General features: G+C 57.7%; 1 protein-coding gene across 4 annotated transcripts in view; it reads right to left on the reverse strand.

Annotated features, from left to right (window-relative positions):
- Nucleotides 1–259: 259 nt before the first annotated feature.
- The window catches only part of Gask1a (golgi associated kinase 1A), a 44571-nt gene continuing 32223 nt past the window's right edge, over nucleotides 260–12607 (reverse strand). For all 4 annotated transcript variants that reach the window (XM_060385021.1, XM_060385020.1, XM_060385019.1 and 1 more), the window contains 4 exons: nucleotides 11050–12264; nucleotides 2290–2412; nucleotides 1296–1399; nucleotides 260–716 (listed from right to left, as the gene is read on the reverse strand). In XM_060385021.1, coding sequence (XP_060241004.1) covers nucleotides 506–716; nucleotides 1296–1399; nucleotides 2290–2412; nucleotides 11050–12264 — 1653 coding nt within the window. In that variant the 3' untranslated portion in view covers nucleotides 260–505. The remainder of the gene's footprint in view (nucleotides 717–1295; nucleotides 1400–2289; nucleotides 2413–11049; nucleotides 12265–12607) is intronic.

Here is a 12607-nt window from a genome sequence, read left to right on the forward strand (position 1 = left end):
TTGACACATCTTCCAGATTCTGGAAACACTAGGTGTGCACATGTGCACAGATACACAGCCAGGCAAAGCACCCCTGCACATAAAAATAAAAGCTTTTTAAAGTAAGCAATGAATCTTAAAAAAGCAGATTTCACTGGTTGGGCAAGTTCAGTCGGTAGAGTGCTTGCCTAGCATGCATGAAGTTCCAGGTTCATGCATGTGCCTACGTGTCTGCACACATGCACACACAGCATGTACATGTTCAGGGAGGTTCATAGGACATTCTTGAACATATTTATTGATGCGTGAGAGTAATAACCAGAGCTGAGAACATGGACAGGGAGTGAGACTGCAGGCCCTCCGCCGTGCCCAGCAGGCGAGCCCTCCCATGGCAGTGTAAGCTCTGGCTCCTCCCACTTGTCATTGGGTGGCGGGTGGCAGCTGCTGTCAAGGCCTGGGAGCACTCACCAGCTTAGGTTTACAGGAAGTCCTCCAGCAGGCGTGCTCTGCCCAGACAGCAGTGGGCTCACGGGCCCTGCTCTCTGAACAGCGTGAGGTTGTGCGTCTGGATGTGTGTCAGCAGGACCTGTGCTCTCCTCTCCAGTGTCACAAGGATACGCTTCAGGCCCCCAGCTCCACCTTGGCTCTCCCAGAACACTGGATCCACCCGAAGCGACTTGAGCAGCAGGTTTGGAAGACACCCGGATGCAAGAACCTTCACAGCGGACTCGGGAAACCTGGATCCAAAACCCCAGAGCCCGAGTGAGAAAGGAAAGGCCCGAGTGAACTCAGGGAGCCCCCACAAAGCGTGAACCCAGACCTCGCCCAGCTGGGAACCCAGCACAGTCAGACAAGGCAGTCTCGGGCCTGTGCCCGCCAGCTCCTCATCGGAGAATTCTGTGAGCAGCTGTGTTCTGAAAGCGGAGGGCAGCGCTTGCAGCCAGCCCCCATCCCGCAGTGAAGCCTGGAGACCCAAGTCTACCTCTCTGGGCTCAGCCAGGCACACTGAGGCCTCAAAGGGCTCTGGGGAGTCTGAGCTGCCACTGGGAGTGAAAAGGGAAGGGCAGGCTAGCCCTCCCACCTGCCGGCTGAGCCAGCCTTCGGGCTGAAGCAGGGCAGCTGGTCTCTGCAGGAGCTCCGGGTAGGGGAGGCACCCACTGACTGTGGCCCATCTCAGCCTCCCCAGCTCTCTGCGGCCTCAGGCCCAGCTCTGGTCTGATAGACATTAGCCATCCCAGGGAATGAAGGCTCCACAGTGTACAGCAGGGCCAGCAGGCCTCACCCTCGAACCTCGGCCCAGCACCCCAGATGCTCACCCGTTTATGCCTTCCAGCAGCCGAAAGTCCAGCTTGTCCTCCGGATGCTGAAGCCGGGCGGCATTGTCTATGTACACCAGGTGAGAGGGATCGGTGCTCCGGACCTCAGGGAAGAAGAAGGGCAGGGCAGCTCAGGGTAAGGGCAGCGCATGACTGGTGCCACACTGCCATTTCAGGGGACCCCGTGAGCATCCTCGGCTGTCTGTGCCATGTCCCCTACTTCTCCCCACGGTCCATGGCTGGGGCCTCACCATCTCTTCGGATCCTCCCAGCAGCCTTAGGAGGCCCAAAACTGTCGAGCAATTTATACAAATCACATCAGTAATCACCAGCTGGCATCAAACGCAAACCTGGACACGCAGCCGTGAGCCATAGTCACGTGCCCAACTTCAAGCAAGGGGACTGGTTCCTGGGTCAGCAGCCTGAGTGGGGTCTGAACTGGTTCCTGGGTCAGCAGCCTGGGTGGGGTCTGAGCTAGAGGTCAAAAGGGAAAGGAGCCTGCTCCAGAGGCTCAAGGGCTGCACGCCTCCTCACACATGCTTGCCGCACACACACTTCTAATACCCGGGGTGTTTGGGAATAAGAGGCACCTCTTGCGGCCCACACTCCCAAGCACACACTCTGGGCCCTCTGTCTCCAGAGCTCCGCACTGCTTTCCACAGCCCTTCCCAGCAACCTCGGCTTGAACTATGACCTCAGGGCCTCAGGACCCAAGTGTGCCCTCTCTACCTCTTCTCCCTTCCACTGACAGCCCAGTTATCAAAGTCCACCTCTGAAAGACCTCACGGTCCCCTGCAGTCTTGGGGACACACCCACTCCACCTCAGCCCCATTCTAAATGTTGTCTGTTTTACATACTTGGCTTCTCAGCAGCATTATCTAAGACACGGTTTGCTGCCAAAGAAAAGAAAGATTGGGGAGCCCCTGGGTGTAGTCATTGAGAGTGGCCGGCCAGCGCGCACATGACAGGGGCTGCGCATGCGCAGGACACCTACCAGGATGTGGACAAGCCGCAGCTCCTCCGGGTTCCGGCACTTCTCCCGGAGGCCCTCTTCCACGCAGGGGTCTGAGGGCTCAGGCTCAAAGCCACAGCAGTAGCGGTCCAGGCGGTCGTGGACCTGCGGAGAAGAGCCGGTGTCAAGTCCGCTTGGCTGCTGGGCCCGCACCAGCCCGGGGCCTCTCTGGGACAGCCCTCGGGGCTGTGTGCCGGTCAGCTTTGTAGTGGCCCCAGCTAGGAAGGGGCCACCTGCCCTGACTCTCCGTTTAAGCCTGAAGCTCATGGCAGTATCCTGAAGATGAACCTGGGGTCACAAGACCCCTCTCTCCGCCCCTCTGCTTTCCCAGCAGTACTCCTTTAAATTGGCGTTAGGAAGGGTGGCCAAGTGTAGTCCTTTAAGGCTGCCATAGTCAGGACCCAACACTGCCCCGTTAGTGCCGGGCGGAGTGGATGGACCCAGGTTGGATCGTAGCGTGTGAAGGAGCATTACTCCTTGGCCAGCGTTGCGATCACCGCCCTTACATCACTCCTCCGCACTGCGGACGATGCTGACGCGCAGGCATAAAGGACAATCCACACACAGCTGGATTTGAAGTAATGAAGCAGAGGGCCCCGCTTGTGGACAAGGCGTGCTCTGACGGTGGTGCCCACAAAGCTGGCTCGGGTCTAATCCCCGCTGGCTGAGTAGCAACAGAGGGTAGTCCCGGTCACCACCTGAAGGCACCCTGCTTCCTGCACGGGGGCTCCTGCCCTGCTGAGGTGGCCCAGAGTCTCAGTCACACCGTGCAGAGGGACCCAGGCTGCCCAGCCACACGCTCCCCAGGTCCCTGGAGCTTCACCCTCTGTTCTCTCCCTCCCTTGCTGGATCAAGCAGAGCCTCTGTTCCCTGCAATCCCTGACTCTAAGCCTCTCCCTTACAGGTCCAAGGCGCTCAGGTGCAGAGGCCGAGTGGATCTCTTGATGCCCAGCCCGGCCTCACCTGGAAAGACCTTCACCCCACCCCCAAGTTCAGAGAGGCCTCTGGCCCCTGAGCAGACATTGCCCGCCCATGTGGCAGGCTGGAAGTGACAGAATTACTGCTCCTTTCACCAGAGGCACTGCCCAAGCACTGGCCTGTCAGGTGCCAGGCAGACACTGCCTCCTTGGCGGGCTGATGTTCCATCCCACTCAGCTCGTTAGGGCCAGCTCTCAGCTGCCCACGGCATAGCCTCCTCACAGCCACATCTTCCTGCTCTGCCTCTCTTCCCCGTTATGCAGCCACCTCTGGACCAACCACCTCCCCAAAGAACTGCTGGTTCTCAGGTCCTACTGTTTGAAGAGAAATCACAGCTGCAGTGGGGACCCCGGCCATCTCTGTTGCTGCCTAGGTGCTGTCCTGCCTCACCTCAGAACACTGACCTCCATGTGCCTCACCCAGAATAAAGAATAAGTATGATTTAAAATGTGTAAATGGGGTAGCCATCCTCCACATGGTCATGTGGAGAATCACACAGGCAGGGGATGGGTCTACAGTGGGGTGTGTGCTTTGGGCACATGATTGCAAGAGCTCCCGGGAGGGTCTGGCCAGAGGGTCCCCTCAGGAAGGATGAGCTTCCCTAGTGCAGCAGCTCAAGGCCCAGAGTACAGTATGGAGGAAGGATTTGGGTGACATCACATGCAGGCCCAGATCAGGACAGCAATGGTGCTTGTGACAGTTAGGGGTTGTTGTGGTGGTTGTTTTGCCAACACAAACTGGGGTCATTTTGGAAGAGGGAACTTCCATTGAGAAAATGCATCTGTCAGTTCAGGTAAGTCTGTGAGGCATTTTCTCCACTGATGACTGATGTAGGTGGGGCCCAGCCCACTGTGGGTGGTGCCACCCCAGGCTGAGGAAGCCACGGGGAGCAAGCCGGTGAGGAAGCCACGGGGAGCAAGCAAGCCGGTGAGGAAGCCACGGGAGCAAGCAAGCCGGTGAGGAAGCCACGGGGAGCAAGCAAGCCGGTGAGGAAGCCACGGGAAGCAAGCCGGTGAGGAAGCCACGGGAAGCAAGCCGGTGAGGAAGCCATGGGGAGCAAGCAAGCCAGTGAGGAAGCCACGGGAAGCAAGCCGGTGAGGAAGCCACGGGGAGCAAGCAAGCCGGTGAGGAAGCCACGGGGAGCAGCGCTCCTCCGTGGCCTCTGCTTCAGTTCCCGCGTCCAGGTTCCTGCCTGAGTTCCTGCCCTGGCTTCCCTTCACGATGAACTGTGAGCTGTAAGAGCAAATAAACCCTTTTCCTCCCGAGCCTTAGGTCACCCTGCTTACCACAGCGACAGAAAGCAAATTAGGACAGCAGGGCAGAAGCCCGCTGCACTGCTTTAGGCTGCGGCTCAGTGCAGACTGTGGCTCAGTGCTGAGACCATAGCACTGGGCCTTGGGGACTGCTCTGGCCATGCTCTGCCCTCTGCACACAGTCAGGCAGAGCCAGCAGAGGACCCCTGCTCCTGCCAAGCCCCCTGACCACGTTTCCAGGCTGCTCCATCCAGACTTCCAGCCACTTCCAGCAGACTTCTGCTGAGCAGGCTTCAGGGTGTGTCAGCCAGCATAACGTACCCAGCCCTGGTCTTCTGAAATCTGTGCCCTGGATGCCTGGCAGGAAGAGCGTGCCTGCTGAGGTGCCAGCTTGATTATTTTGCCACACTGTCTGCTTTGTTTTCCCATCAGGTCAAGCCACAGCCACAGCCCACATTCCTTCAGGACTTCGCCTTCCTCCACTCTGAAAAAATGAGGAGTTTCACAAAGAAATAATTCCACACAGCTCCAGTGCACTGAGCCAGCACAGTGGTGCTGCAAACTGGACCTCAGCCTTTCATTAGGGAGGCCTTGCGAAGCACAGGCTGTTTGCCCCCCCCCCCCCATGGGAGCTTTACCCAGCACTGTGCACTGGGTTCCTCCAGGCAGCCCACAGGGACACTCTTCCGACTGTGGAGAGGACAGTGAGCCATGGAGGGGGCTGACCACTGGGCTGAAGGCCACATAGTAGGAGTGGTGGTCCCTGGATCCGAAGCCAGGAAGTCTGGCTCTGACCGTGAAGACAGACATACAATTTCTGGCATTTGGATGGGAAGATAAGTTGTCGAAATAAAACAAATAGGTAAAATGAACGGTCTAACCACAGGACCCAGAATGCATTCAGCACAAGCTGACACCTAGTGAGTCTTCGGGACGCAGGAGTGGATGGAGCAGGAAGAACACCATGGGGCCCCAAGGACACGTGTGGTCGATGGAAACCTGCCCACCACCTGTGACAGGGGAGGCTGGGCTCTGTCACCTCCCAAACAGAGTATCTGGGTAGGACGTGGGACCATCTGAAGGGCTGGAAGGCCAGGGAGGGGCCAGCAGGTGCTGTAAGTGGCCGTAGGCCATGGACCAGGCTCCTAGGCCGAGCCTGGATTCCAGAAGTGATGTCTGGCATTCCTGTGGCCACACCCTTCAGCTGAGACCTCCTCACTTGGCAGCCCAAGGGTCCCGGGGCCTTCGCTGAGGGTGGGGCTCATTCTCTCCTTCATAGAAATATTACCTTTCCCAGACAGCAAATTCCTCATAGCTCAGGGCCACACACACACATGCTCATTACATATGCACATACATGTACATGTTGGACTTTGACATACACATGCACACATACACAGATTAAAGGTAAATAAGCCAACAAACCAGGCATGGTGGCACGTGCTTCTCTAGGTAGCGCTGGGGAAGTAGAGACGGGATCCCCAGGCTCAACCACCTGCCAGTTCCAGGCACCTGAGGAATGGAATGCAACTCTGACCCCAACGTGTATACACACTGTCCACCCACACTCACACACAGGAGAGGGGAGTGGGGAATAAAATGGAGTTAGCAGCTGGGAGCACCAAGATGGCCACAGGGAAATCACAACCCCTCCACAGCCAGTGAACAGCGCCCCAGACCTCTGCGGGGAGGAAGGATCCTGTCTGGTCACAGGAGATGAAACGTCACAAAATGAAGAATGACCCGGTCTTAGGTTGCTATCACTATGATGAACCACCATGACTAAAGCAAACTGGGAGGAAAGAGGAAAGGGTTTATTCGGCTTACACTTCCAGCTAACAGTCTGTCGCTGAGGGGAGTCCGGCCGCATCCTGAAGGTGGGAGCTGAAGCAGAGGCCTTGAGGGTGCTGCTCACTGGCTGCTCAGCCTTCTTATAGGACCCAGGAGCACCAGCCCGGGGGCAGCACCACCCAGAATGGGCTGGGCCCTCCTGCATCAAGGACTAATGGAGAAAATGACTGACAAGCGGTTCCCATGGAGGCATTTTCACAACTGAGGTTCTCTCCTTTCACATGACTCTAGCTTGTGTCAGGTCGACATAAACTGTCCAGGACACTGGGGCAAAGGCACAATATGCCTCCCAGAAGCATGGGCCCATGGAGAACGAGGACCCATCCCTGCCAAGTATGAAATATGTCTGTTTGGTGGTTTGGTTTGGGTTGGTTTTGAGACAGGGTTTCTCTGTGCAGCCCTGGCCATCTGGAACTTACAGTGTAGCCCAGGCTGGCCTTGACCTCAGAGACCCGCCTGCCTCTGCCTCTGCCTCCCGAGGGCTGGGATTAACTGTGTGCACCACCGTGCCCAGTGGATGGTACGTTTTAGGATGCAGCTTTGCTCTCAGTCCACCAAAATTAATTCCAGTAAAGCTCCAGAAGGATTTGGGAACAAAACAGAAGTAACTCACTGACTGTAAAATCACACAGAAACACTATTCCAGCAAATTTTGAAAATGAGCCCTGAGAAAGAGGGCGTGTGCGTGCGCACACATACACACCACACACACACACACACACACACACACACACACACTCACACACATACTTTGTAACTGAAACACTGTGACTCTGGCATCGGGAACAGAAGAGTCTAGAAACAGCCTCACAAACAAAGAAACTGGCTGTTCAGGGAAGGAATGAGTCTCCAAGAAATGACACTGAGACATTTAGGCTTAAAATATTTCCAGATGGATCCAAGATGGATAAGAAATCAGAAGAGAACTTTTAAAATAGCCGAAGTAATCACAGACTCATAAATCAGACAGCTAAGTCTGACCGCGTTACAGAGCAAGGAGAGATCACTGCACAGCACGAAGTTTACACGAAGTGCTGACAATTGCGGCTGGTGGGGCAGGGTCGCACAAGCACCCCTCTGCTCATGGTCCCGGACCAGCCCCGAGCTGTGTTCTCTTGTGAGTTTCACTGTGGGATTGGGCCCCATGCACGAATGGGTGGCCACCTTCTCTCTCACAGGGGGATCGGCTCAGTGGGCCCGTGGCACCAGACTCTGCTGCTGAGGACTGAGACAAAAGCACCAGGTTCAGCGAGGGGACGGGGCGGTACAGGCTGTGACAGAGACAAGAGACAACGGGAGCCATGGTGTTGGCACCAAGAAGAGGCAGCACCCAGGCCAGGACCCTGGAAGCTTGGGCCTCGGGGGCCATGAGCCACCTTCAAACACCAACACTGAGAACCTACGTCACAGCTCACCTGACGGACACAGTTCAGCCGTGGCTCACCAGAAGGCAGGCTCAAGTTGGAACTATCTCCAGATGTGGTGTGGCCATTACCAGGCGTGCCATCACAGGAGCCTCATAGGTGACCCTGACAGCCCTCTGCAGGGCGGGGAGCACACACCTCACAGAGCCTATGAGCCCACCCCAGGACTACAAGCAGTTAACAGTGATGGGAGCAGGGAACTGGCCACTCAAGGTGACCTCTCACCCATGTCCCCGTGAGCAGCCCCAGTGACCTCAGGTGCCTGGGACTTCGGTGCAACCTTTCCCTCCTGTCTGTCTGTCTCTCTCCTTCTCTCCCCCTCTCCCTCTCTAGTTCTCTTTTTTCCTCCTTTCCTCCCTCCATCCCTCCTCTTCCTTTTCTCCCACCCTTCCTCTTTCCCTCCTCTCTCTCTGGAGTGAATAGAAACAGACCCCCCCAAAAAAAAAAAAAAACACATGGGAAAAGAGCTCTTTGCACACAGAACCGTGGGAAGGTGCCAGAGCCCAGCACTTTCTTCCTGGCCTCTGAGGAGGAGGCCTCTGGGTCCCCCAGGTTGTGAGGGGCCGCCAGCAGGAGTGCGATGAAGGCTGCTAGCAGGCCATCCTCAGGGAGCTGCATCTGGCCGGTGGCCAGCTGCGCACCCGGTTCCTGCGCAAAGGTGCACACTCTGAGGCCCCTCCCCAGGCTTCCGGGAGGTGCTGTGAGCCAGAGAGCTGTTTTCGTGAGTGCTGTCCAGCAATGGAGGGGAAGGTGGTCTGACCACACAGCTGGCCTGGGTGTGCCCTGGCTGCAGCTGAGGGTCCGTGCTACAGCCCCAGACACGAACACAGGGCTCTGTGCAGAGCAGAAAGCAGTGAGCATGCCGCTGGTGCCGGGCTTTGCACGCGGCTGCTCTCTGGGTGTCACGGCTCCATGGCCTCCCTGCAAATGTGGCATCTGTCCCCTTCCTGGCCAGCCCAGTGGTGACTCTGTGAGAACAAGTGCACTCTGGGGCCAGGCCAGCCGGACTCTCAGTGAGCTCTCTGAGAGCCCGGCTGTGACCTTGAACTAGCAACCTCTCAGACCTCAACGGCTCAGCTTTATTTTTCACTAATGACTACTGTCTCTGTGTGTATGTTCACATGTAAGCTTGTACATACCTATGCTTATGCATACAGAAGCCAGAGGCACGCACGCGCACACACACACACACACGTTTACATGTGTGCTTGTACGTATCTGTGCAACACCTCAGGTGTGCTCCTATGCACCTTCCCCAGCTCCACAGACTGGCCCCTGTCTGACGCTCCTCCTCCCAGCACGGGGACTCCAGGCGCACACAGCCTCACTTTTCACATGGGAGCCAGGGATGGACGCAGGTCCTCACGCTTGCACAGCTGTCTCCCCAGTCAGCTCAGGCTTAGGACACGGGTAAACATGGCATCTCACCAGTAAGGTGCCACGGGGCTGTCTGGGGCTGCCCCCGAGGAGAGTTGGGTGAGGGTCCTGTTTGCCCAGCATGCTGGTATTGAGTCTATTCTAAAGGGCCCCGCACTCAGGAGCCACTGAGGCCGGGGACCTGACACAGGCAGGGCCCAGGACACTAGGACACGAATCCAACGAGGCAGTTTATTGTTTATCTAACCCAAGGCACACCAGCCCCCAAGACGGGGGCCCGAGCTGGCCTGTGATGCCGGGGCTGCCTCCACGAGGGAGGCATGTCATTGTGGGCAGAGCTCATCCCATGAGAGGGAGCCAGTCGCTACCAAATGTTCCTTTCTCTCTCTGCTCCATGTGTGGGTGTGAATGGCCGGCCCATGGCCACAGCTTAGGTTAGACCTTCCCCTTGCTGCCCACCTCTGCCTTGGCACCTTTGGGCTTTTCTTTTGCCGGCAGAGAAGCAAGAAGCTCAGTTTGCCAGTGAGTGCTCAGTGCCCAAGCCTTTACACTTTCCTTCCTCTCCCCCCTTTCTTTCTCTCCCCCTCCCCTTTAAATTGCACGGCCCTGAGGACTCTGTGCTGGTGCAGGGTTAACACCACTGGTTGCTCTTGCAGCGGGCCTGATTGGATTCCCAGCGCCTACGTGGCTGCTCACAATCATGTTCCAGGGACCTGATGCCCTCCCTCTTCTGGCCTCTGTGGCCACAGGCGCACAAGTGCTACACACCATAAACATAAAATAAAATACGGGATTCTGGGGAGGGTCCTGCTTTTGTAACTCAGGGTTAAAACAGAATTTTCGGTAATTTCGGACATAGCCCTAAACATACTCCTGCCGCTTCTGTAACAGTGTGTGTGTTCACGTGTGTGTAGGAGTGTGTTCGTGCATGTGTGGATGTGTGTGTGTGTACATGCTCATGTGGGAGCACCATGAAAGTGGGCACATGTGTGAATGTATGTCTGTCTCACTTTCTGAGCCTGGAGGCACTGAGCCCTGGCTGCCTGGCCCCTCCCCAGTCTGGGACTCCGGCCTGCACTGCTCGGCCAGGTCCTTCAGTGTCTGGGCCCCTTACACGCGGACGGCAAACGTGCTCGTGCCGGAGCCCTCTCTCCCCAGCCCCAGCACGCCTTCTTGTGCTGCTCATTTATCATCGCTGAGTTCTTGACACTGATGACTACAAAATCAATGTATCAATCAACTATGAAAAACGAGTGTTGAGGTGCCCTACATCCAGCTGTATCATGTTCTCAGCCAACACCTAACTCTTCATTCAAAAACAAATGTGCGTGTGCTGCCATTTATATACAGATCTGCATTCATCTCTGGTAAGTGGCAGGATTTTATAGATGCCTGAAATATTTCAAAAATACATTTGTTTATAATTTATTATCGGTAAATGTTTTATTTATATACCTATTTTACATTCCTATATACCCAGGGTAACATAAACATTTCTTGGGTAAAACAGGGTCCAAATGTAATTCTTTTGTTGGTAGTGGTTGGGTTTCTGTTGTTGTTTGGGTGTTTTGCCTGCTTGTTTGTCTGTGTGTGAGGCCAAAAGAGGGCGCAGATCCCCTGGGGCTACAGTTTCAGATGGCTGTGAGCCCCACGGGAATCAAGCCATTGACCTATCCAGCCCGAGTGCAAAATGTTTAAGAAGCCCTGCTCCAGGGCACTCTGGACAACAGGCAGGGAGATTACAGTTGATGGTCAAAAGTCCAGCCCTGGGGAGTAGGCATTCCTGCTGGGCAAAGCTGGCCTTCCCCTGGGACCCCTTAACTCCTCAGCCCTGCGCCCCACTGCCTAGGCACACCTACCTGCAGCAGGAAGTCAAAGAGTGCCAAACGTGCCCACTCGGCGTGCTGGACGCCCAGGCACGAGGAGCCGCAGCCCCGGGCCAGCAGGGCCTGGTACTGCAGCCAGCCCAAGGCCAGGGAGTTCTGGTCCTCCTCCGGGTCTCCCAGGTGCCGCACGTCGGGCGCCCACCAGATGACGGGCCTCGGGCTGCCATCCGTGAAGCGGTAGGGCAGCAGGGGGCTGTGGAAGCTGCGGGCTACGGCCGGCAGGCTCCGCCCGAGTCCCAGCACCCGGTCCACGTGGAAGGACAAGACCTCGTGCAGGTCCCCGGGCCTCTTGATCAGGCCGCAGAGGCCCTGGGCGCAGAGCTGGCTGAGCCGGAGAGGCGGCGTGCCCCGCCGGGCAGACAGTCCGACCTGCAGCACCTGCCCGTGCGCAGGGACCCTGGCGCTGCCCACCACCTCCCCGCGGGCCAGCAGCCCGAGAGTCCGCACGTCACGCTCGGTGAACCACGGTGGGGCCCGCCCCGAGGGCGCAGCGCTGGCCGGCCCCGCGCTCTCCGTGCGGCACCACGCGGACGTCCGCAGCTCCCCCGCGGAGCCAGGCCACCAATGAGCCACAGACTCTGAGGCGCCCCCAGCCTTCCCACCGCTCAAGGCTCTGTCCTTGGCTCCTGGCACCCGCGGCTGGGGCCTGACGCTCGGTGCAGCCGTCCCTCTCCGCGCCCGGACAGCTGCCTGGCTGCTCCCCGAGAGCCGGGCAACCTGGGGGTCGGCCTTACTCTGTGTCTCGTGGACGGGACCGTCCTGCCCAGGTGGGTCCAGGGCTGCCCCTCCTGCCTCTTTGGCCCCATCCTCCATAAGAAGCGCAGGATGCTGGGCGCTGAGCGTCCTCTCTCCCGCCACAGTGACATCTCTCCGGACCCCCAGCGGGTGTCTGTTTCTGTCCACTCGCCTTCCGTGGACTTGCTCCTCGGCACAGACCACGGTGGAATTTCTGGGCCACGCCCGGCCCCCCCAGAGCTTCCCCAGCCGCTGCCTCCAGGTCAGAGTCTGCCGAGCACCAGCGTTAGGCACGCCAGTTTCCGCCCGAGGCTCCCTGGGACCACGTCCTGGGGTGGAAGCTGGATGCTCTGGGGGAAAGTGGGTGACAGCCACTGCAGACAGGACCAGCAAGAGGCAGGACGCCAGCACCGGCCGCTTCCGGCCCCGCAGCCTTCTCCGCAGCCAAGCCGCCTGCGGACAGGGTAAAAGAGATGGCGTGAGACCTGGGCAAGTCTTCAGCTCCAAGACACAGAACAGTGGCGGCGGACAGCGCAGGAGGGACAGGCCAGCGGGCCGCCTCACCTAGCGGGCTCCCCCCGCCCCCCGCAGAGCTTGGCACGCTTCTTAGCCTTCACCGAAGCCCATCCCGGCCTCTCTGGAGACGCCACCACAGAACGCTGATGGCCGCACCTCACAACAGACCCCTCCATACACGTTCCTTTCCATTCCGTGGTCTCTACTTCCGTTTCAAACACAAACACAAATAAAGCGTCCACAGGAAGTCCAAGTCATGCTAAGAAGATCGGAGCAGAAG

Source organism: Meriones unguiculatus, chromosome 6, assembly GCF_030254825.1.
Source record: "Meriones unguiculatus strain TT.TT164.6M chromosome 6, Bangor_MerUng_6.1, whole genome shotgun sequence".
NCBI lineage: Eukaryota > Metazoa > Chordata > Mammalia > Rodentia > Muridae > Meriones > Meriones unguiculatus.